General features: G+C 33.5%; 2 protein-coding genes across 9 annotated transcripts in view; both read right to left on the bottom strand.

Annotated features, from left to right (window-relative positions):
• Positions 1-3516: 3516 nt before the first annotated feature.
• LOC140745740 (uncharacterized) lies at positions 3517-12076 on the bottom strand. The gene is made up of 6 exons (XM_073077633.1): positions 12072-12076; positions 11642-11795; positions 11074-11267; positions 5693-5890; positions 5287-5436; positions 3517-4435 (listed from the first exon to the last, which is right to left on the bottom strand). Exons 1-6 carry the CDS (start codon positions 12074-12076, stop codon positions 4213-4215), a joined length of 924 nt encoding a protein of 307 aa, XP_072933734.1. The 3' UTR covers positions 3517-4212.
• Positions 12077-15768: 3692 nt separating this feature from the next.
• The window catches only part of LOC140745777 (uncharacterized), a 35587-nt gene continuing 23724 nt past the window's right edge, over positions 15769-27631 (bottom strand). For all 8 annotated transcript variants that reach the window (XM_073077673.1, XM_073077674.1, XM_073077675.1 and 5 more), the window contains 7 exons: positions 27122-27329; positions 26395-26570; positions 25699-25951; positions 24891-25042; positions 23887-24046; positions 18022-18125; positions 15769-17023 (listed from right to left, as the gene is read on the bottom strand). In XM_073077673.1, the coding sequence (XP_072933774.1) occupies positions 16951-17023; positions 18022-18125; positions 23887-24046; positions 24891-25042; positions 25699-25951; positions 26395-26570; positions 27122-27329 (1126 nt within the window). In that variant the 3' untranslated portion in view covers positions 15769-16950. The remainder of the gene's footprint in view (positions 17024-18021; positions 18126-23886; positions 24047-24890; positions 25043-25698; positions 25952-26394; positions 26571-27121; positions 27330-27631) is intronic.

Below are 27631 nucleotides of genomic sequence, written 5' to 3'. Positions count from 1 at the left end.
CATGTCAGACCGGTATAATAGATATGGCAATGGTCCCTCAAGAGTCGAACGAAGGTTTCTGCCATATTTGAAGAACATGGAGTAAGCACTATGCTGTGAAAACTTATTTGACGTTATAAAACATTTTAGGTATGTTATATCGTTCCATTATTTGAATATAATTAGAACGTTCCTGACGGGGGTTTCCCATCACAAACGTTTTTAATGATAATACAATAATGATGGCAAAATGGCAAAGACAATGTTTAGTAAAATTAAATAAAAAAAAATCAACGTCCCTATGTTTCAATTCCGTAATAATGAAAACAATAAAAAGAGGTACATAATGAAACAAAATTTGAAATGTTTATAATTAATTAACAGTATGTCTTTTTTTGATAATTATCGTTCAATTATTACAATAACAATACATATTCAGGTGTGGATCTGTTTCACTGATGCAGCTCGGCTCGTTGTTATATCTGAAATAAAATATATAGGTGTTTTAGTACAATTAACATATACATTTACATTATACATTACGTATTTTACAAAATAGTTTTGGAGATAGAAACAGCCAACTGTTATTTATAACTGTTATAATATTCATTACAATAGTTATACCGTTATGAAATATATTTGTAGCAATTTAATGTTAAGTAGTAGTTGCCATCCTTTGACATTTTAGCTTACTATATAGTATTTGATTACAGATAGGTACATTCCTACCTCTTAAAAAATAGTCTATAATAAAAACCCGACTGCCTGTATAATAATATGTTTGCAGAGACGAATATAACGACAGAATATGTTAAAATCCGATAAGCCGTTTGGGCTGCAGGGCGTCCCAAAAAATGAGACTTACATACATACGATCGAATAACGCTACCATCCGCAGAGAGGTAAAAAGGTATCATCTATACATATGAATAAAATAGGAGTGTCTGATTTTAATATAGAAATAACCGCTTTTTACTACATGAATATGAATGAAAACAAAAAAAAATTGGTGTATGTATGTACAAAACTTTTTTAAATAACATTTTTTTAATTTTTTGTCTGTCTGTTTGTTCTGGGTAATCTCTGAACCGATTACGACGGGTATTTTATTGGCACGTAGCTGATGTAATAAGGAGTAACTTAGGCTATATATTTTAGAACTAGCTGTGCCCCGCGGTTTCATCCGTGTTATTTCTTTTTAACGCGGGTGAAACCGCGGGGCACAGCTAGTGAGGAATATAATTAAACTAAAACATAATTAAACTAAAACATAAAACATAAAGATAAAATATCAAATATTGATAAAGTGCTAAATCCATACTATTCGATAATATGGGGTATATTATCCAATAGTATGGATTTAACACTAACATTTTAAATATAGTAGTAGTTGGTACCGTGGTGCCATAAAATAATATAGAGTACCCACGCATTAATCCTAGAGATGTCTCTGCTATCAATGTGAAATTTGTTCTGCTTTACAACGTACATGAGTGAAGCTTCGTACACACCTCGACCGGGACCCACCACTATCTGTAAAGAATACCCTCTTTCAATATAAACATTTATTTGAAGATAAACCCTTGTGATTCGATTCCGGAGATATTCCACCTACTAGTGGTCTGGTTTGAAGGGTGTGGTAATGGAGACATACTTGTTGAGAAGTTTTAACTTAGTCCTCAAGAGTAGCGGCACATCTGTAGTCATCTAGTTATATAATAATGTAGGCAAAAAATAAACATCTGCTCCATATCAAAACAACTTGCAAAATGGTTCTAGATGTATTGACGATCAAAAAGAGTTCTGTAAAGTATTTACTTTGAATAACATTATTTTGATTTGATTAGAACACTTTTAACCTTAATCTGATAATTCTCGTTATCAGGTTGCATTTTGTTTCCGAATTTGCCGACATAGTTATCTTTATCCCTCGACGCTACAAATGAGAGAAGTCCACTGTTCGGCCTCTGACGTGTCACCCATTCTATTGATGTTAATGTTCGGGGAACGCATTTTGATCTGAAATATGAAAAAATACTGTATATTATGTTTCCTTGCATCATGAGTGTTATAGACTCACACATAAACGATTATATTAATATTTAGATCAATAACAATACGTATTATTTAAAATGTAAATTATTGTTTGGCTAACGGTTATTTATAACTGTTATAAGTAGCAGTTATTTTATATTATTATTATTTGACTATTATGTTGTTGAAACTGTTATTTTTATCAAGTTATTGTAAGTAACCACAATACTCATCCTACCAATACAACTGAAGATTACAAATAAAAGTATGAATCATAATTTAACTACATTTAAGTCCACAGCAAGTTACAAACTAATATATTTTGTACTAAACTAAATCAAACCTGACAATTTCAGTGAGTGAGTTGATGTAGTCCAATAAGGCCTTTGCAGTACGATCATACAACGGCTCGGAGCTAGAGACTTGCTGCCACGATAAACAGGCACACCAGGGTGGTTCTACCCCCGCTTCGCTGCAAGACCGATTCTTAGGGATCTAAGAAATTAACAAGCATACAAATTGAAGTGAAGGAAACAGACTCGTGTATATTGAAAGGAGTCTAGATTTAACGATGCCTTTATTGTAAGTAACTTAATATTAATCTAACACTAACTTATATTAGGGTGCCTTAGTTCCACACAACATAATAATAAGGCAATAAGTAATTGTGGATTCCAATAGCGTCAGTCCTCTGGAAAAATTGTTAAAAATTAACGACGTCATCAAATTCCTTGCTTATATAATAAATGAACCAGTTCCAAAAACGTGAGATAATACACCATGCCTTATACAACAAAAATATCGATTAAAATGAAATAACGAATCCTATAATCTAAGTTAAACTATATTTGTATTTTTGTACATAAGTAATCACGAAAATTACCCCTTCCAAAAGCGTCAGTCCCCTATTCAAATCAGCTCCAACAATCTTATATGGATTCCAGTATTTCCTTAGACCTACCACGTCTAACAAAGTAGCGTGTATGTCATGAGGAGTTGTTAGTACTTCTGCGTTGGATTCTAGAATGTTCTGTACTTCTGGTCGGGACTTCTTCAATGATTCAGGTAATAAAATAGCCATTAGAGGCAATCGTTCTTCCAACTTGCCTTGAACTGTGTCTCGGACTTTCGCGTATCTAGAGAAGAAATCCACTGACTTTACTAAACCAATTATAAATATGATATATATGATAATTTGAGTTTTTTATAATAGCTATAAAATTGTTATTGTTCAGGAATATCATCATAGAACTGTAAACATGGGTTTTCTCTTTACACATGATATATATACTCTTCATATGATTTACATAGCATTATATTATGAAATTAGGAGTGTAGTTATCCACACGACATTTCCCATTTAAAGTAAATTGATGATTCATTAAATATATTAAAATACACACAGGATTTTGAAAATTCAACTTGTTCGGGAATTTGAGAAGAGATATAAAATCAGTAGAGATTCATCAGTATATTGACCAGATTCAAATTACCCATTACCTAGGTCCATGGTCTCCCATGACCACTAGAAGAGTGTCCTCTGCTCGCCCAGACTGTTTAAATGTCTTCAGAAACTCTGCGACGTCGTCATCAGCGGTAGATATTACATTAAAGTCGTCATGCGTTATGTCTGCTATGAAAGTGAAGCAAAATCGTTTTCCATTTAAGTTCAAGAACTGGAAAGGAAAACTGATCTTTACTACGGACCGTTATACATAGGTATAGTCCGCGTCAAACTGCTAGTCCGCTCTGAAGTTGTAAAGCAGGTGTAGTTATACAATTTGCTATTGCGACGCGATTCATTTCTATATTCAGAGCGGACTAGCAGTTTTACGCGGACTATACCTAGATTCTGATTTTAAATATAAGATGGGAAGAAATAGCTTCTGCTATTTTCCGATTTTATATGTCTATATGAGTGGCAATTGTTTTTCATTTGTGTATGTTATTACGTAACACTCCAAATCCACTATAGGTGTATTGTTACCTCTAAAATTTACGTTCCAAACCTTCTACATGAATCTCCAACCATAAGCTTGTTTAATCACAGCCATTTCATTGACTTCGCGCAAAAACAGCGCTATACTGTTATATACATACTTTAAGAATGGTATAAAACATATTTTAAAAATATTAGACACTCAAATATTCTTATTACATTTATATTGGACCTGGCATATCATTATATCCTGGATGGAGTCATTGCCTTGCCTGATCAGTAATATTAAGCATCAGCTTATACTGTGGAGTATCTCCAACACAGTACTTATCCTGCTTCCCCGTCAACCATTTCTTGCCATTGTTAGATTCTTCCAGATAGAATGCTCGAAGGTAATGGTCAGCTGGCTGTCGGAGGAACCCATTGAAACGGTACTGAAAAGTGCCTATCCAGGGCATATCTTCGAAGTACGCAGTACGGTACCTTAAATGAATAAATATTTAACAGTAAAACAAAATTAATTAATAAACTAACTTCGGTAAAAAGAGGTCTTCCCCTAATCGCACCTTTTTTTTGTTGACGAGGGGAAACCATCAAAAGGTACGCGTACTACGCCGTGGGAGCGGCACGGGGTTATGTGTGATTCTTACCGCACTAAAACCCCCCCCCGGTGGCCGTCCTCGGCGCTGCGTAGAGGACTCCGGGATCTCCAAAGGAACGCAACCGGAGTCCACTTGGCGCGTTGCCCCGTCGGGCTCCGCCCAGGTGAGCTTGAAACTCACCACACCATCTGGTGTTCACGACTGTATGCGACCACATATACCGCCGTCGATACCGGGGTTGCTGGCCGAGTGAGCTGGCTTCGAGCTTCCCACTCTTGCCATCCGCAACCCCGGAAGCCCCCTTTTAGTCGCCTCCTACAACAGGCAGGGGATACCGTAACCCTATTCTAGTACCGGAACTCCAGGGACAAAGCACCTATGCCTGCATTAAGTTCGACTTGAAGTTTGTATATAAACGCTTTCTACACTCACAGCCCCACACTAGGATTCCTTGTATCGTGGGCCCTATACACACAGAGACAAATACACAAACATCCAGAAACAGAAACCTGAATTCGTCATTTAGAAATCTGTCTGGCCAAGGATCAAACCCGGGACCCTTTATGCGTCAGATCGGTATGATGACCGCTCCGCCACGCGGGTCGTCGGGTATATGAGCCAGATGTTTAGAAAACTCGTGTAGCACTATCTGTTGCCGAGTTGCAAAAATTCGCCCTATAACTCTTATATCGATTGAAAGAGAAGAACTATTATTATTGAGTAGTAACTCACCCGTCATCCCTCAATTTGTAGAATATAAACGGCATGGAGTCTATATATCCTTTATATTTGAACTTCCTAAGATCAGGAAGTTCCAACTCAGTCTTACCAGTTAGTAAAGGAAATAACGCCGCTGGGGTACCATCGCCTACTATGTTGTACCTAAAATTAAAATATTTGATTTTAGCTCAACTTTTAAAATTTATCTAGCTCTCTAGCTATCTAAATATGATAATTATATCTGTCTCATTAGAGAAATTGATATGAAAAAATTATTAACAGATTTTTCTCTAAATACCTATGTATTTAAAATTGGACGCGTATAATGATTATAGATACAAATTAAAATAAAATTAATAAGAAATATAGATTATATTAAAAACCCTAAAGCCAAGAAGTATTTGGTATTTTAACAAACCCTTTAAGCACAGTAGCTTTTAACACCTCCGTCAGTACCCTGTAACTTTTAGGCATGCGTCGTATGAAGCCGTTACGAGATGTCGAGTCGAAGCCAAGAATCAGTACATTGAGGCTATGCTCTCTGCCTTTTGATGGTACCCTTGGTAATGTAGACCTGATCCCAGTACTATGACCTTCCCAATTTGACGTTACATTACTGTAATTGAGAATCTAAAATAAAAAGCAGAACTATAAGGAAACACAAATAATTACATTACTATTACATTAATAATCTCCATACTTTGAGTATAACGCAATATTGCATAATTGTTGGTGTGATGTGAAATATGATTATTTTATATAGATTTATGATGGCACTAACAAATGCCAGTTAGAATATTTTTCTTATAATTTTCTGAATCGAAATATGATGTCAGTTTAAAAGATACTACTAAAGGTATTACATTTTTAAAACAATAGAATATTTATATAATTTTATGCCACAAATTATATATATTAATTTGAAGCTGGTAGAACTCTTTGTGGTTCGACTCCGGCGGCACCACCGCCACACCTATTTCTATCTAATAACAGCAGTGTTAGGCGCTGCTGTGTTCCGATTTGAAGGGTGTGGTAAGGGAGACAGACTTTTCCGAGGCGTTCCAGCTTCGCCCTCAGGGCTAGCGGCGTATCTGTGGCGGACCTCAGGTGGGAATATCTAATCCTATCTGGGGTTGATTACAGACGTCCATGGGCGGCAGTAGCCACTTACCATCAGGTGGACTGCATGCTCGTCTGATACTCCTATATTATAAAAAATATATATACAGGGTGAATTTTTAAAACGGGCCTTCAGGGCCAAATCCGAAACTATAAGGATTAGCGAAAAATGCTGAAAGGAGTTACGAGGCCGATTTTGATAAAAACTAAAACTGCATCATTAGTTTTTTTTAATATTTTTTTCCTTAGCCGGGAATCGAACGAGTTCATTTTGAAAAAAATGACACCTCTATATTATTCCATAATCTGATAGTGTCGCTTATAAGGATCAAATTCTGGGAAGTAATGTTATGTGACAAATTAAAGGAAAAGGAAAATTTTGAAGAAAATACATACATTGCCATACTTATCCTTAAGGATTATACATAACAAATGATTTATGTATAATTCTTTAGAAATAGACATAAGTCATACCATTGAAGAATTTGTTGGTTTATCAACTAATTATTCGATGTTATGACTATGACATACGGCTTAGTATGAGAAAGTAATAGTTTGGCAAATAAATTACCGCCGTTTTTAGGATTATTTTTTTAATGAAAAAGGATAACTGATTAAATAATAAATTCTTATTGTTTGTTGTTTACAACTTCGTTTCAACGTTAAATATGATTTTCTATATTTCTTTTTTTAGTAATCACTCGGATTTGACTCTAAAAAGTAATTCTCGCAAATTGTCAACTTTACATCTGTATTAAACGAAACTCCGCCCATAGCAAGTAAATCTATTTTATTGGTCCTAAAAATAACCTTAGCTAAGTCGGACATAAAAATATAAATTATTGGGAAACAAAACGTCCATTTCGAATCATTAGAAACATTGAGCCAAAAAAAATGTTAATAGACGAAATGTTTAAATTAATGAATGGCGGGAACTTAAATGCCAAATTAATATGAAAAAATATGTATGTATAAATAAATGCTTTCACTCTGTTTTTGAACCTGATTTAGACACCACGCAGATGTCTGATTGCAATACCGTTTCTACTTCTACAATCATTAGCTCCATTCAATTTTCAGTAGAGACCGTAGATAAGTATTTAAAGGACTTAGATATAAACAAGGGATCAGGCCCAGATAATTTACCACCAATCTTTCTGAAAAAATGTCACAATAATTTATCTTTACCTTTGTTCATTCTGTTCGATTTATCTTTGAAGACCGGCAAGATGCCTCAGGTTTGGAAGCAATCCTATGTAACTCCGTTATATAAAAACGGTGATAAACAAAACATTGCAAATTATAGACCTATTTCAAAACTTAATTCAATAGCCAAATTGTTTGAAAAGATTACATAGGTCAACAATTTTTTAAATTTTTTTTGTGCATGAGTTTTACTTAATATATTCTGATAATATAAGCAAATATATATAAAAAAATGAAATTACAAATCGAAAATATTTGCTTTTATAGAAATTAGAGCAATTTAACATTTTTTTTATTTTCGAGTCCAATAAAGTCGGTCTTGGCGCATTAACGTTGTCAAAAGAGTGGCAAGGGGGCGGAGTGTAGTGTTTCTTGCATCGCTCCTTGTGTACGAAAGTAAGTGATTGCTTATTTCAGTGGAATAAAGTAATTCATTTTTTTTTCATTGTATCAGTCTGTACAAAATGACTTCGAGAAGTTGTAAACGAGACGCCGACTCATTTCGTTATATTTGTGGCGAATTTATGAAAGTATGAGAGAAAAAGTACGATTTATGTACAAATTTAGAGATTTCCGAGGCATACTAACTTACTTCCATCTGTATACTGTATACCTGTTAAAAATCGAGATAAAATATGGGCCTCACATATTGTGTCATGTAACACTTGCAGAAATATTCTGGACGGTGAGTTTATATTTTTTTTTTTTATTTTAATAATTATTTTACAATAACTTTAATTAGGTTATAATACGGTACGTTTTATTGTAGGTTGGTATCGAGGTGGAAAAAAAAGTTTGCAAAAATTTGAAGGATCCTCAGTGATCATCGCATAGATTCTTATTTTTGTATTGTGAATTCACTAAAATCAAAGAAAACATGCTATCCGGATCTACCAACGACTGTTCATTAATAAATACTTGGATTCTATTTTAAAACTTCTATTATAAGAATGTTTATGTTTAATTAATTGATGTTTGTGTATCTTTTAATAAATCAACTGTGTCCATTTTTCATGTATAGGGTCTTTCATTGAGCATTTCCTATCTTTAAAATTATATAAAACAAATTGTGTGTGATATATTATCGATTTTTTTATTCGTTTGAAGGACTTATTGCTGCAATTATGTGTAGAATATAACATCGTTCAAATGTCCGCACGGCTTTTATGGTTATGGTCTGCAAAAGGCAGAGTTCTTATAGGCGACGGGAAATCGACTGTCTCAGATTCTATTGCACACTCTCACGGACAGCGGCGATGTTTTCGGCAGATCTTCCGTTTCGTTGATATACGGATGTTAGTCAATCATTTACTGACCCAGTAGACGTCAATTTATCCACCAGATTGCGAATAGTCCTTTCGGTAGGACGATTATGGCGACCACGCGGTAGCGGACGATTGTAGCACGCGTTGCCCGAACAGAATAGCTTTTTTATACAAAAAAAATATTATTTGTTCGTGTTGTTGAATGCTATAATCGTTCATGGTAATGTGTCAATACAAACTGAATAACTTAAAACTAATTTGACAGATGTAGCTACAATAAGATGACCGTTATCAACTTTCAAAGTTCGGAAGTCCTTGGTAGGAGACCCTATATTTTCATTGATTTGAATTTTCCAATTTGTACACATAAAAGTAAATTCAGAACAATTTTCTGGCCTTTTTCTTATTTCTAGGTATAAAAGCAATAAAAATAACGTGTGTATAACCCATGCTCAAAAATTCTGTAGACCGGTGTTATATATGACTGTATCTTTCCATTTTTAAAGCCTATAATTATTGATCAGCAGCATGGATTTATAAGTAAAAAATCAACAGAGAGCAATGTGTGTGAATTTGTGCATCACGTTACCTCCGCCATGGAAAGTGGTTTTCAGATGGATACTATATATACCGATTACTCGAAGGCATTCGATAAAGTCAGACACTCGGTCTTGGTACGCAAATTAGAATCAATCGGTATACACGGAGATCTCCTACGCTGGATTGCTTCGTATCTGCGCGAGCGAAGCCAAGCCGTGGCAATTAAAGGGTTTTGTTCATCTTTTCTCCCTGTCACTTCCGGTTTGCCTCAGGGATCTCATCTTGCTCCACTCCTTTTTAATTTATTTATTAATGACATAATCAACATATTTAATCACTCCAATATTTTATTGTACGCAGACGACATGAAATTTTTTAAAACAATTAAGAACCTCACTGACTGCAAAAAGTTACAAAAAGACCTTGATAAATTTGTAATATATTGTAAAAATAACTATTTGGAGCTAAATGTTAAGAAGTGCAACATAATAACTTTTACTAGAAATCGAAACTATGTAAAATTTGATTATAACATCGACCATGTCACTGTAACTCGTGTAACTGAGAACAAAGACTTAGGGATAATCTTGGACAGCAAGCTGACATTTAATGAACATTTAAATTATACTATATCCAAAGCCCACCGTATGCTAGGTTTTATTTTAAGAGTCAGTCGAGACTTTAAATTAAGTTCAACACTTTCGCGCCTATTTGACTCATACGTCAGACCTCTGCTTGAGTATGGATCTGTCGTATGGAACCCGCAATACAAGGACCAAGTAAATAGAATAGACAGAGTTTTTAATTTATATTTAAAACATCTTAAGTTTAGATTCAACAATGTGCCAGTGCTTACACCCCTTACCCTTAGACGAATTGAGAGAGACCAAATGTTTTTGTACAAAATATTAAATAATTATATTGAATCCCCTTTCATGCTAAGCACTATTGGTTTGAGATGCCCCCGAATTCATTCTCGTTGTAGAAGTCTGTTTCACGTACCGTTGTGTAAAAAGAAATACACAAGTAATACTTTCATATATCGTTCCTCAAACTTTTATAACAAACATCTACAAGAATTGGACATATTTAATTGCTCAATACTTGCATACAAGCGGGAACTGAAACAGACTCTTGAAAATTGCATTATGTAACAAATTACTTTTTCCTTTCTTTTTTTTTTTTACTTGTATATATATTTTGTTATTTCAATATACCTACTCCTAACAGTGTAAACAATTACATTTATAAACCTTTATGTATTATTTATTAGTGGAAACTTTGCTGATTTTTGTTATGTCTGTGTGAAAGTTACTGTATGTATTAAATATTGTATGTTTCCCAAATAAAAATAAAATAAAAATAAAATGTATTTTCTTAAAATTGAGGCTTTTCCTTTAGTTTGTCATTTAGCATTACTTCCCAGATTTTGATCCTTATAAGCAACACTATCAGATAGTGGAATAATATAGAGGGTGCATTTTTTTTCAAAATGAACTCGTTCGATTCCCGGCTAGGGAAAAAGTTATTTTAAAAAAGTAATGATGCAGTTTTAGTTTTTATCAAAATCGGCCTCGTAACTCCTTTCAGCATTTTTCGCTAATCCTTATAGTTTCCGATTTGGCCCTGAAGGCCCGTTTTAAAAATTCACCCTGTACAAGGGACTCACTTGTTCCTATGTTTTCCAATACACACCACCTTCACGTGGTCACTCTTGATCAACGTATAGCCTTCGTCACCACGCACTTCAACTGGTTCGGCCAGAATGTACTTCTGATCACTCTGATATATAATATCGCTGTAGGCACACACTATACCCTTCATCGTTTTTAATATTGATTTCACCACTCTACACTCCGAATTCTGTTACGAAGAAAATTAATTTTATTGTACCTATGACATATCACACATCACATAACACATTAGCTTATATTATCAAAACACCTACCAGTAGACTGTTTATTTTAACTATTGCCGCAAGCTTGCCAAACCTCCACAAACCGACACAAATTTGAATGTGCAGACAGAGCGTTTGACTGTAAGTTTTTAATCGCTTGTACCCATTCCTATTGAATGTCTGTTTTTTATTAAATAAAAAGGAAAAATGCCGCAAGCGTTTGTGACTTGTCCACACGTTTATAGATGTTTTTATTTTGCGACAATTGCTAAACGAAGAATATTAATGTTTAACAGCCTGGTTACTATATAAGCCCGTAAGATATAATTTTTATACCTACGTAACATTTCACCCAATCAGTCCCCTGGCACACAACTTTGGGCATTTCCCTGTCGAATTGCATCACTTCCTTTGCGAATGGGTCTAACCTAGGAATCTCACATCCAGTGCCTATATCCTGTTTTAAAGCGTCTTGTAATCTCCGTTCTATATACCTGACAAAATAATAGTATACCTCATAGAAGAACAATACTACAGTATACCTACATAACAACTGACAAATATAATATGACATTTAACAAAGACTATATTATAATATAGTTCAGTACAAAACATTTAATTGCAATCATAACCCCTAAAGGGGTCTAAAGTTTTAAAGAAATAAAAAATCAAAATTACTTACTCAATAACAGATTGTCTGAAACGAAATTAATTTATGTGCGTTAATTTATAAAGTAATGAAAAATATGTGTAAAATCGACAAAATTTACCACATTTTTTAAGTATTTAACATTAAATATTACAATAATTATTAAATCATTTTACGATTATTTAATTATTGGGATTGTTATTATTTAATACATTTTTAACGATACTGCACAAGCACTGGAGTTTCTGTCCCTACTTTTTCTTCATATCAAAACTATCCGAAGCGGTGGTAGCTTTGTGTAGTTAAAAAAAACGTATATATGAGGTTTCTCAATTCAACCGTATATATATACGAACGAATTGAGAAACCTCCTCCTTTTTGAAGTCGGTTAAAAAGAGTTCTATATAAGTACATTTTGAATAAATGAGATTTAAATTGAATATTAAGACGACGTCGATACAAAACTTACCTTTCATTGATGTCCAGCGTATGTTCTGTATTTAAGTTGATTAAACACAAGTAATACAACAAACACAACAAGATGGTAAATAAAATACACGCTATATTCATTTTCGATCGAATCCATAATTTTAGCATCATTATTGATCTGTAGAAAAGAAAAATTCAGTGATAGCGAATAACTTTTAACTACTTTTTAAGAAGTAGTAAGTAAATGATGGTAAGTGGTTACTATTGTCCATGACATCTGTAACCTGAAGAAGAATTTAGATTTCTTTGGTCAAAATAATAAAATATTTTCTTTATGCATTCAAACTAATTTTAATTTAGCAAATTACTTCTAACAAATTATGTGTTAAATCAGGGTACGCAACTCCGTGCCACACTAAAACACAACAACACACAAAGCAGAACTTTAAAAATATTATATTTTAGAAGTAATTTATTAATTGGTCTTTTACCGAATTAAATTTGAGACAGACAGGTACTGTATTTAAATAAAGAAATCTTTTAATATAGTTATTATTTATTCAAATTACACTTACAGTTTACATAGGAAACTTCACTTCAACTTAAAATTATATTTAACATTATGACTTCTTATTATATTCTTACACTCATCGAGTATTTATCTAAGCTCTTGGCCAGTGTTTCTCAACATGTAGGTCGTACCCCTGAGAGGATGGGGGACTCAAGAACTTTAATTAGAAAAATGCTAAATGGTTTAAGAGCAAAAATACTATTGTATTAACTTTGTACCCGTATTAAAAATACTTGAACTAAAATTAACTTCCATATTCATTAAATATATATTTTTTAATTATTATACTAAAAATAAATAGTGTTCTTAACATGGTGACAATTCGCGTTCAAATTGAAATAAAATAATTTGTTTTAAAATATTAAAACTTATGTACAAATAACTTACACGTATTTATTATTTTTCTTTTCCCCATATCTCGACTCATATGAACCCCTAGGGGGTCACAAACCACAAATTTAGAACTACTGGCGTGTAACATCGAAATATATTTCAAATATTTCCATTCATTCAAGCATAACGCAATAAAATGCTTATTAATCGCGAAACTAAACTATTTATTAATAGTGCGTATAAAGATTTCCTGCCTACTTATCAGCAATTAGAACATTATGTGATTCAGAGATTATTATTTTTATTTGACTCATTCTGAAGAAAAACAGCTAAAGTAGTTATATAGAGGCATAAGATTTATAAAGGGAATAATCTCTGATATAGTCCGCGCCAAACTGCTAGTCTGCTCTGAAGTTGTTGCAAGCCGGTTATGGCGACGCGATTCATTTCTATATTCAGAGCGGACTAATAGTTTTACGCGGACTATACTACTAACGTCCGTTATTAAAAATCAATCTATCTATGTTTTGCCTACTAAGGATCGCAATTTGAAAATGTCTAGTATGTCAAATGGCATGTATGGGATTGGAAATGTCAAACGACTTACTTCGATAGACAAAACATTAGATAGATAGATAATTAATAAAGTTAATAACACATTAAAGGTTTAATATATTAAAGATTTCGTACAAGAAAAAAATAGTAAAATAGATTATGTTATATCTAATGAATCTTATTAGTTCGAAATCTCACTATTTGCAAAACAAATTACAATGTATCTATGTTTGTAACAACAAAAGAACAAAACAATGTACCAAATTTTAATTAAAGTTGATGTTTACATGTGTTAAATTACATCTAAATATATATAACTCAAAGGTGACTGATTGACATAGTGATCTATCAACGCACAGCCCAAACCACTGGACAGATCGGGCTGAAATTTGTATGCAGGTAGATGTTATGACGTAGGCAGCCTCTAAGAAAGGATTTTGATCAATTCTACCCCCAAGGGAATAAAATAGGGGATGAAAATATTACTTCGTAACGCGGTCGAAGCCGCGGGCAAAAGGTCGTTCTTTATAAGCGATCATACCTTATTGGGCCCCTTAGAGGATGAATTTACATAAATCCATTAATGACGCTGTCTATATAAAATAACAAACTTTCATTCCTTATTTGGCCCCTCAAGGGATGAATATTCAAAAATCCATATGCAGCACTGTCTTCGTTATATATTTAATAATTAATCGGATTTCAATAATCAATCTGTTTTACTAATATCGACCTTTGGTAAGCAAAAAGATCAATTCTATTATTGATAATAGGCAAGAGCCGATTACTTTCTATATATCATCATCATCATCAACTGGGCACGGGTCTCCTCTTAGAATGAGAAGGATTAGGCCATAATGTCCCGCGCAAGTGGGAATTGGTAGACTTCACATACCTTTGAAATGTTTTATTTTAGATTTGTCAGGTAAGCAGGTTTTCTATATATACTGACTGACTGTTTTTATCGTTCTCATGAAAGTACTTCAAGTTTTAAAGTTTAAATTAAATTGAATTTCGATTGAATATTGAAATAAATCGTTTAATTCACACTTAATAGGCTTACAAAGCTTGCATTTGTTTCAGAAATCTGTTTACTAAAAATTTTCATACACGATGCTACATACATATTTAAAACTTATGAATATATTTATTCAACGTCATTTTTTTCATTACATATAACTTACTTAAAAATGCATAAATACTTCCGTTTTTTTACATCTTAAAACGCAAACCTGTATTACTTTCCAAATAATATTTATGCGCGATATACTTTATCTAAATAATATTTACATAAGAAATATACGATACAAATATATAATACACTAGCTGACCCGGCAAACGTTGTTGCCATATAAATTAAAAAAAATGTTAGGAATGAACAACCCTTATCACTTAGGGGTATGAAAAATAGATAGTAGCCGATTCTCAGACCTACTGAATATGCATATAAAATTTGGTGAAAATCGGTAAAGACGTTTCGAAGGAGTACGGTAACTAACATTGTGACACTAGAATTTTATATATAAGAACCTTTTCCTATGGACTAAATTGTAAATCTAAACCATTCTCGAGTCCCTTGAACACACACAACAAATTTCATCAAAATCAGTCCAGTCGTTTAGGAGGAGTTCAGTGACATACACACGCACATAAGAAATATATAAATATATAAAGATTCAAAATTTCAGCTCAATCGGATACCGGGGGGGGAAAGGGTCAAATTTACCAAAATTTTCGAGACATACAAGTTAACTAAAATAAAATCCTTTAAAAATGAGTCAAGTTTACAATTTATGTAATTTTAGATATAGGTTAAAGCAAATTATAATGTCATGAGATTTTAGTATATAAAAATATAATTTAATCTAAAAATTACATAACACTTCACTTTCTTACACTTCTTTGGCGTAATAAAGAAAATATTTGACGCATTCAAACAAATTTTAATTAAACAAACATCCAATGGACGAAAGTAACTAAGAATAAATTATGTGTTACATCGGCTCTCGCAACTCCGACCCACGGTAATAACATACAGTCTGATTTATTTTCTTTAACGTACCAAAAGAAGTATAACTTCAATGAATATATACAATTATTATAATTTATCAACTAACACATAAGTAGAATAAGTACACAATATACTTTGAAAGTAGACCCCTTTGTGGTTCAATCAAGGGCACAATGTTATGAGGCAGAAATAAGTATAAAGATCATACTTATTTCTGCCTCATAACAGCAGTGTTAAGCGCTGCTGTGTTCTAGTTTGAAGGCAGACATACTTTTCCGAGGTGTTCAAGCTTAGTCCTCAGGGGTAGCGTCGCATCTGTGGCCGACCTCAGGTAGGAATCTAATCCTATCTGGGGTTGATTACAAATGTCCATGGGCGACGATTACTTACCATCAGATGGACTGTATTTCCGCCTACTCCTATTATAAACAATACTGTTTAGTTTTATAACAAAATCTTATGAAAATATAATATAATTAAGAAATACCTAATTAAATGCACAAATTATATTTCTATTTCTATATCACATATTCTTTGTGATCCATATTCAAAGTTCGATCTATTTTGAGATCTGTCGCTCTGAGATTTAAACCTATATTTTCTCACATTATTTTATTAATAATTTAAAACAATACTTTTAGAAAAAAATACCAAAAATATTTTTTGATGATTTTTACCTAATCTCATTTTTCATATTTTCGAAAATCTCATTTTATTATCAACAGTTTATTATTTAAGTAGCGAATAAGCTGATCAATTGTATTAAAGTCACACTTTGAGAACCATTGCATCTCTCAGACATATCTTACTAATACTAACACTTTGAGAATATTATGTTATCTCTCATACAGAATTCTTCATCACATTTCCTTTACCATAAAACGCAAAGTCAAAAACATACACAATTTTGAAAAATCTTATCCGAGAATCGAATCCCAGATCTCACTCCTCTGAACATTCACACAATTTACTTACTAAATACTTTCGCTTTGTCAAATTTGTATTATTTTTGGTTTAAACCAGCCACGATTATATATTACTGGACTAGAAAGTTACTAACTAAACTAACTTAAGTTACTTAACTAATTAACTTAATTCTATTCAATCGTTACAATAACAATACATATTCAGGTGTGGATGTGTATCACTGATGCAACTCGGCTCGTTGTTATATCTGAAATAAAACATATCAATTTATTAGTTATTTTTAATAAATTTTATGTATATAAATATTGGAATCATGTTAAAGTTGAGCTAACCAAAAAAATTAGTTAAGTATTTATTTTTATCATGTTTAACTTAACCTAGAAAAAGTTAGCACGCATTTTAATATGTATGTATAGCAATACAACATTGCTTACTATAGTCTACTACTGCTGGGGCCAACTTATTTATTTATTTATTTATTCAATTAAGGCTCACCAACGCAGAAAACACAATAACAATTCACAAAGATAACAAGTAGAGAATAAAAGGTCGTGTCCCCACAATTATAGGTGAGCACGGCATATGTAATAAATAGACGCCTTAAAAGATTATACAATACTACTAATAGTTTAAATTTACACAAAATATTGAATCAACTTAAGTTTCTCTATACAAAATGATATAATACAAAATATTAAAACAAATCATACATAACGTTATTCAAAATTAAATAATTATTCAAATTATGTATATAAAATTAGATTAATATATTTTTTTATTAAAATATACACGTGTTATGCAATATATATATTTAAACAATAAAAACAATTTTTATTATAGATTTATTTTAAATTTAAGTAGTGTGTCCCCAAATATGTCTATGGAATCTTTAGAGGCCGAAAGTGCATTGTACTGTCTTAGCAATCTGTTAATAGGTGAATTAGTTCCCAGTTTCGAATAAGTGCGGCTTGGTTCAAATAATCAAACTTGGTGTAATTTGATTTATAGAGGGAAAGAGTGAGAGAGTATAAAATTTTAAAATATCTCCCTTTCACTTCGCCTCTCATACACACGCCCACACGCACAGTAATAACGTAAACTGTTAGTTTTAGATATTTTATATTCTAAACATGTAGTTCTAAAGAAAGGTTTACTTTTCACTCCAAAGAAAATTTTAAATTTTATTCTCAACAATGAATGAATTAATTCAAGGTGTCCTTTTTTAAATATATAATTAGCACTTACGCATTGGTTCTGGAGATGTCTCTGCTGTCGACTCGAAATTCATTCTCCTTCACGAAGTATGTGAGAGAAGCTTCATACACACCCCGACCGGGACCGACCACTATCTGTAAACAATAATATATTAACTTATAACTTCCTTTTTATAATATAAGAGTAGCAGACGAGCATGCAGTCCACCTGATGGTAAGTGGCTACTGCCGCCCATGGACATCTGTAATCAACCCCAGATAGGATTAGATTTCCCCCGCGGCCCTTACACAGTGCAGACGTGTTTTCTGTGTCAAATAATTTCAAAGTGACAAATAATAAACTCAAAAAATTCTTATGGACTACCAGGAGTGCATACTGTTAACAGTGCTGTGTTATAATAGTAATAGTGACTGTGTAAGCGAGAGCGCTGCCGAGATAATTGCATGTGAGTTGGCCCCTCTCATTAACGCAATGAACAATTAACACCAATCCCAGGACGATCTCCGATTATCGCACTCGCTCATCTATCATCTGTCCTTGTTGTGCGCATACGCCGCTTCTAAGTACGGAAGCCACGCCCCCATCGTTCAAATCAGATCATTTAGGCCTAAGCAACGAACACTCCAACGATGTCGGTGCAACGCTCTCCACCGAGTGCTACTATAAGAAATTTAAACCCTCCAAATGCAACTACACACTATAATTCAGATTCAGCGCTTGATATTACAAGCAAAGCAGTCTCGGAAGAATTGTACCTAAACGTAACAAAACGTCAAAAACGTACGTTCGAAGAGTTTGATTATCCATCGTCATCTTTGCCTGAAATTAAAAATCTTTTCTTGAACATGAGAGACCAGCAAGATCAGAAATTTGAGGTCTTAAATAACGCACTAATGACTATAATGACACAAAACCAAGACATCAAGAATTCTATAACTACTTTAACTCAACAGAACAATCAACTTCAATTAGAAATAAAAGAACTCAAAGATGAAAATAAACAATATAAAACTCGTATAAATAAATTAGAAATTCAGCTTGACATGATTGAAAAGAAATCGTGCTCCACAATGATCGAAATTCACAATTTGCCAATAGTAAATAATAATAATAAAAAAGACCTAATCTCCGTTGTTCAAAACATTGGGATGTCCATAGGGCTTGATTCTCCAATTCAAGAGTCGGAAATTAAAGATATTTATCGAAGAAAGACTGAGGCTGTTGTAGTCGATTTCACCACGACCATTCGTAAGGAAGCGATGTTAAAATGCTACAAACACTTCAACAAATTAAAAAGGGAACAAAATCTGCCGCAATTACAAACGGAACATATTAATATACTAGGTCCTTCACATCATATTCGTATATATATATATCCGAATACCTTACAAGTAAAACGAGACAATTATTTTACACTACTCGCCTAAACGTTAAAAACAAGAAAATATTTGCCACTTGGACTTCAAACGGTAGGATTTTCGTGAAGAAGTGTGAAGATTCAAGCCCTGTTCGTATTACTGAAGAATCTGAACTTAACAAACTTTTATTGTGACTAGTATTTCAGTTACTTACAGCATCAAATTACCTATTATTACTTTTAATCTTCTTTTTATGTTTTAGCATGCATGTTATTTTTAAACTTTTTATTTTGTGTCTTTTATCTAATAATGATTACTACCACAATAACTTAAAAAACATACGAATTACTCTTAAAATTCATACACTTCATTATTACCACTTAATAAATCATAGTTTATCTCCACTGTACTCATTTTTACAATCACACACATATATCCACCACAAACATAACTTACAGACACTTAAATCACAATATCACTTCACAAAACATTACTTAAAACATATACACACTACAATTACACAACATTTATCAATGCGGAGCAAACATACAGTACATAAATACTTCCCTCAAAAAAGACATCAATCCCAATTACTATCAATTCTTGTTATATTTCACGTTACGCGGCCCAGTACTTACCAGATCCAAACTTATTCACTTATAAAAACCCTATCGTCACATGTGTTTCGTGACGACTTGTACAATAAATATACTAATCACTCCTACTGATAATGTTAGATGTTGAGGCACTAAACATAGATCTGGACCAAGTACAGACAGCCGAACACGTGAATTGTAACATCGAAGATGTTCAAAAGTATATACCAAAAAATAGCCGTCTTAACCTCATTGCCCAAAACATACGTAGTATTACATGTAATATGCCCAATTTCATAACGCTTCTTGCGAGATCTCAAGTTACATGGGATGTAATAGTTCTTTCTGAATGCTGGATCCCTACCTCCAAATATATACCCCATATCCCCAACTATAATTATATTACTACAACTAAACATAAAACTCAGAACGAGGGGGTTGTAATATACTATAAAAGTAGTCTTAACATTACCTATGAGGAACCAAACGTTAATGATGCCAACTGTCTACTATTAAAAGTGAATAATGAAATATGTATCATAGGAATATACCGCCCACCAAGTGAAATAAATACTACTAGCTTTATCAGTTCCTTGGACTCTCTGTTACTAAACCTGAAAACATACAATTCTATTTTAATTTGTGGTGATATCAATATAGACATTACACCTATAACTACCGATAAGCGATCCAATGAATATCAAAACATGTTGGCTAGCCATTGTATTCTCCCAGGCCATAATACCCCTACCCACGGACGCACGTGCCTAGATCATATCATGATTAAAACTAAGTCAGATGCTATATGTTTTGTATTTGAAACATCGATTACTGATCACGAAAGCACAGCCGTTAGTCTTAACCATAAATCAAGCGTAGAATACACTAGTTGTATAGGATATCGTATTAACTATGAGAAGTTAGACCTCGCTATTCAAAATATAAATTTCCAAACTATATTAGACTGCCATGATACTAATTCAGCCACCGATCTACTAGTAGGTTCATTATCCTCGGCTATCAAGAACAGTATGATTACGAAAAAAACCCCAAATAGAAAACGAATTTCTAAACCATGGATCACAGTTGGATTGCTAAGGTGTATGAGGCATCGAGACAACCTTTATAAAAAATTAAAAAAGGTACCTGGCAATGAAGTTCTATTATTAAGCTATAAACGCTATCGTAATTACTGTACATGTTTGCTAAAAAAGGCAAAGAGAAATTATGAGAGGGAAGAAATTGAAAATTCAAAAGATAATAGGAAAAGACTGTGGGATACAATAAAAAAAATCAGTGGTTCTAACCGAAAAACAGATCACTCCAATTCTTTGTTACTGCCTGGTCAACAAGAAAGAAGCTTAAACAGTGTAAATAGTTATTTTGTGAGTGTTGGTAAAAAGCTTGCCGAAGAAATTCAGACTTTTTCTCATTTAAATACTACAAATAGTAATATAAATTTATCAAACCCAATTAATTCCTTCGCCCTATTTCCCACAGATGGAAAAGAAATTTATAATATCATTTTATCCTTGAAGGATAATTGTGCCGTAGGTGCTGACCAAATTTCAGCTAAAGTACTAAAGAGATACCTCCATCTTCTCATCTCCCCTATCACCCATATTTGCAATCTGGCTCTGTCATCAGGTGTATTCCCCTCAGTTTTTAAGTTAGCTATCATAAAACCTATTCACAAAGGCGGAGAGAGGAATAGTGTTAACAACTACAGGCCTATTTCCATCTTGCCCACAATGTCAAAGATCTTGGAACGCATAATAAATCGTCGTTTTATAAAATTCCTAGAGAAAAACGCTCTCCTTTCACCGGCCCAATTCGGGTTTCGACAGGGAAGGTCCACAAATGACGCCGTGCATGTACTGGTCAATTCTATTATTAGTTGCCTTGATGAGAGAAGCAAATGCCTAGCGATCTTCTTGGACATCAGAAAAGCATTTGATACAGTGTCCATTCCCCTCCTTCTGGCTAAACTAGAGTCTTTGGGAGTACGGGGAATCCCCCTAAAACTTTTAAAAGATTATCTAACCTCAAGAAAACAACGTGTTATGATCAATCACATGCTTAGCGACGAACTGACGACTGAATATGGTATTCCCCAGGGTAGTATAATCGGTCCAACCCTATTTTTAACCTATATTAACGACCTGTGTCAATTGAATCTCCGTGGTGGTAAAGTTATTACCTTCGCTGACGACACCGCCCTCTTCTTTCGAGGTGTTACTTGGGATGAAGTATTTGAGGCTGCACAGTTAGGGCTTTCTAGAGTTAATAAGTGGTTGCAAACTAACCTTTTGACTTTAAATGTTGAAAAAACTAAATATGTTACTTTTGTAAATATACCAAATCTACTTCCCCCGGAAACTCAAACAATCACTATCCATTCTTGTTGTAGTGGCGTACCCAATTGCACATGCCCAATCCTCCAACGGGTAGACAATATTAAATATCTAGGAGTAATAATTGACCAGACCCTAAGTTTTAAACCACATATTGATGCCTTAGTTCCAAGACTACGTAAGTTAATTTATATTTTTAGAACCTTGCGACACATAGCAGACCGCCGCGTCATATCGATGGTTTATCACGCCTTGTGCCAATCACTCATAGAATATTGCATAACTACTTGGGCTGGTGCGGCCAAGACTCACCTAATAGAGGTGGAAAGAGCTCAACGTGCTATATTGAAAGTCGGTGCAGGACATCCGTACCGTTATCCTACTATCGAGCTTTATAAGAAATGGGATTTGCTAACAGTTCGTCAAATCTTTATCCTTAATACCATACTCAGACAGCATTCCCAGCTGGTATATGACCCAGATTTAGTAAGATTCAAACGCAGAAAAGGAGACGTTGCACCTACTAAATTATTCCACACTAGCCGATCCCGCAACTTCTTTTGTTATCTTGGCCCCTTTCTATACAATCGTCTAAATTCAAAACTCAATTTTTACCCACAAAATTCTAATAAATGTAAAAAAATCGTTACTAGTTACTTAAAAACTCTCTCCTACCAAGAAACTGAAAATCTTCTACATACCATAATTTAATGTGATCTTCTTTCTCCTATTAGCAAGAGACTTTCATTTATCTCATAATTTCTTATTCCTTACGCTTAATTCACGTACTTTAATGTAAAATCCATCCATACATGCACTGTTAAATGCACAAAAACCGACACACACCCGCACACACATTCTACCACATATGTAAACATACCCATCATACCCATCATACACCCATTCATACACTCACACACTTACATGTACACGTACACACACATATGCACTTCTACACACACGTCTACTTGCATTCACACAAATTATTTAGTCTTCCGCGGGAGGGCACTGGTGACCTGTAATTCAGGTATTTTTTACCTACAATAGGCACCAGTCTCTCACTACGTAAGGTTTAAAATATTCATATGTTGTAATCATGCAATTTAACATAAGACCTTTATGTGAGAGAAATAAACTATTTTCATTTCATTTCAATTTCATTTCATTTCATTTTCATTTCATTTCATTTCAGATTTTCCTACCTAAGGTCGGACACAGATGCGCCGCTACCCCTGAGGAATAAGCTGGAACGCCTCGGAAAGTATGTCTCCCTTACAATTAAAATTAAACAGGGTGTGCCCTTCAAACTAGAACACAGCAGCGCTTAACATTACTTTTATTAGGTAGAATGACTCCACATACCTTTGAGATTTTTTTAAAATAAATCTCTCAGGTATGCAGGTTTCCTAACGATGATTCCCTTCACCGTTTAAGCAAGTGATAATTAATTTGCAATATTATATAGTATTGCACATAACTTTGATAAATCAGAGGTGTCTGGGGGTCGAACCTCAGATCCCTCGATCAAGAAGCCCAGTTTCTTATTCACTAGGCTATCACTGCTTTTTAATATACACATTAACTCACCTTAATCTGATAATTCTCCTTATTTGGTTGCAACTTGTTCCCAAACTTTCCCACGTAGCCATCAGCATCTCTCGCCTCTACGAATGATAACACCCCACTGTTAGGCCGTTGTCTCATCACCCATTCTATTGAGGTTAGTGTACGGGGGATGCATTTTGATCTGAAAGAAATAGTATGTTTAGTTATTAAAATGTTATTTTCTATAAATAATATAAAATCAGATTATGGAGTGTATGTATTGTATGAAATAATATTTATCACTTTTGTATGCATCGCGAATAATATGATAAAAGAAAACGATTAGTAATAAATTATCTGTTTGGGTAATCATTATATTTCAAACATAGTGTAGTTTATACTCGATTTCATTTTAAAAATTTCTTATTACATTATATTTGAATATTGTTACAGTATAAAAAAAAGCAATTGTGAGTATAAGTATAATGAGAATCAAATAGAATGTCTATTCCATATGAAGTTGTTTACAGATGTCTCTGTTGTTGTTTAGAGTTGTTTACAATATCTCTTTACCTCAAAAAAATATTTATGTCCAAAAATTTTCGAACACATACTATTTTTTTTTATAGTTGGGCCATGAAAAACGTGCGACCTGAATCATAAAACATGACGTCAAAGGAATGTGACAATGCCGCACAACTCGATATCGATAAAGCTATAAACGACGCGGTCGTAACTAACTATATGAATTTAAGTTATATAACATTTAATATATTGTTTTTTAAAAGCAGATATTAGATATACATCCTAAAAAATATCTTGCATTATTTCCTTAACAAAGGGTAATCATGGAAAGCCATGATTACCTGATATTGACCATCGACAAATCTCTTTGTTGTTACACACAACACTAGAAGTGCGAGCGGGAGTTCCGAATTGCCTATAAGTGTGAGCGAGAGATCTGATAAAATGATTTATGGTTCAGGTAGCACGTTCGTAATGTCAAAACTATAGGTATTACCATTTAATTATATATACATACATACCTAACAGGTTCAGTGAGTGAGTTGATATAATCCAACAGAGCCTTCGCAGTGCGATCAAACACCGGTTCTGATATAGCGACTTGTTGCCAAGATAGACAGGCGCACCAATGTGGTTCTACACCCGCTTCACTGCAAGAACGATTCTTGGGAACCTAGAAAAATATACAAAAAAATATGATTATTATAAAAAAGCTGCTTAAATTACAGCTTACTAGCATTAAGCCTGAGCTTCTTTTTTAGAAATTAGTTATCACTTAAAGGGTGAAGGAAAACATCGTGAGGAAACCTGCATACCTAAGAAATCTTAACAAAAAAGGTATGTAAAGTCTACCAATATGCACTTGGCCAGCGCGGTGGACTATGGCTTAGTCCTTCTCATTCTGAGAGACCAGTGCCCAGCAATGGGACAGTAATGGGTGGGACAGTAATGATGATGATGATGACGATGATAAAAATTACCGGTTCATACATACATACATACATACAAACATACATAAGCTCGAATAACATTACCCTTTTACCCTCCGCGTATAAAATACCAATAAAGTGTAATTAGGTGAAGTTTGAAGGTGGTAAAACCTTTTGTGGTTCGACTCCGGCGGCACCACCTGTCACACCTGTCACACCTATTTCTGCCACTACATCAGTTTTAAGCGCAAAAACCATTTACCATCAGGTGGAATACATACTCGTCTGCTACTCCTATATTATATTAAAAAACAAACATGCATACACACATACAAACATACGAACGCTCAAAAAACACTACCATATGTATATAAATACACAAATAAACTATAATAATTACCGGTTCCAAAAGCGTCATTCCCCTGGTGAGATCTGCTCCAGCTATCTTATACGGGTTCCAATACTGTTTCAAATCAATCACATCTAACACCGTCGCGTATATATCGTGTGGAGTTGTTAAAACCTCTGCATTCGCTTCTAGAATACTTTGCACTTGTGGTCTAGCCTTTTTTAGGGCCTCAGGTAATACTATGCCCATTAGTGGCAATCGTTCTTCTAACTTGCCTTGGAGTGTGTCGCGAACGTTTGCGTATCTGAAAGTAAATAGTATAGTTTTGTAAGTAAATAGTATAATTAAAAATTTATTAAAAGTGTTAAATAAAGTATTTAAACTGTATTCGCTATTTCATTAAAAATAAGACCAGTCATTATTATAAAATAATCAACACTTTACTTAAAAATCTATCGTTAAAAAAATATTTGACAAGGTAATGACGAAATGCCGAATCTGTTTGACATGGTAACGTGGACGAAGTGGCTATTTATAACAATGTGTATTTGCAGGGCAATTACTAACTCTCCGACAACTTAATAATAAGGATATGTTTATAACTGGGTTCAGTACGATATATTATACAAAATATTCTATTTATCTCTCAATAATTTTCTATATGAACGACCTTCTATATATAGAAATATCAACACACATATTAGATTACAATATTTATTGAACCAACTCATATATTTTTATAATTACCTTGGTCCATGGTCCCCCATAACTATAAGCAGAGTATCCTCCGTTCTCCCAGATTCCTTGAAAGCCTGCAGGAACTCCGCTGTATCGTCATCAGCAGTTGATATCATATTGAAGTCATCGTGTGTTATATCTGCTATGAAAGTGAAGCAATACCGCTTTCCGTCCAGATTTAGGAACTGAAATATGAAAATATTTTGATATTAAAAATTCCTGAATTATTTAGAGGTAGAACCTATGTGAGATTCACTGAAGTGGTATAACCGTCGTATCTTTTTCTAACTTATAATATCGGTATAGAGGTACTGTGTTCTTGAAGGGTGTGGTAAGGCGTTCCAACTTTATATTATATTTTTAATACAGATGTTTAAGGGGAATATGACCATTTAACAGTCTTTCTTTGTTAAAAAAATCAAATTGTGTTTTGTAATAAACGACTCACAAATTTCAAACTAATCGTTAAACAAACATACACACATTAATACATACATGAAAAATATTTTAGGGCTATATTGTAGAACTTAACAAAAAGTTAAATAACTATACTGTAGAACCTTATTTGGACTAATGATTATTATTATTCATTAATACTAATTAATTACATTCTTTAATAATGTGTTCTGATTTTATGCTCTCTAGATTTAACAAATTCTAGATTACGGAAGCAGATACACAACCATAAAACTTAACCCAACATGTCAACCACGACATAGGTTTAAACTTTTATTACCTGATCAGTAATATTGAGCATCAGTTTATACTGAGGAGTGTCTCCAACACAGTACTTATTGCTACCCTTCCACCACTTCTTGCCACTGCTAGACTCTTCTAGATAGAACGCTCGAAGATAATGGTCTGCTGGTTGTCGAAGGAAACCATTGAAACGGTACTGAAATGTACCTATCCAGGGCATATCTTCGAAGTAGGCTGTGCGGTATCTGAAAAATATAAAAAATAAAAATAAAATAGAATTCCTTTATTTGAAGCAACTAAAGACCATATGTGTTTTGTAACAGATTACTTAGAAGTTATATTAGTATTATAATCTAATTCATTTTATATTAAATTAGCTAATAATTAATTATCATGTCGTTGTCATACATTATTATCATTAGAATTATTTGACCGAAAGTGAAGATGCTAGAACTATTTGTGGTTCGACTCCGTAGGCACCATCATCACACCTAATTCTGCCTAATAACAGCAGTGTTAAACGCTGCTGTGTTCTGGTTTAAAGGGG

Source organism: Epargyreus clarus, unplaced genomic scaffold (assembly GCF_041222505.1).
Source record: "Epargyreus clarus isolate Ecla_fem2 unplaced genomic scaffold, WU_Ecla_fem_2.2 ptg000011l, whole genome shotgun sequence".
Classification (NCBI taxonomy): domain Eukaryota; kingdom Metazoa; phylum Arthropoda; class Insecta; order Lepidoptera; family Hesperiidae; genus Epargyreus; species Epargyreus clarus.
Note: the sequence above shows the minus strand (reverse complement) of the source record. Positions and strands in the feature narration are given on the sequence as shown.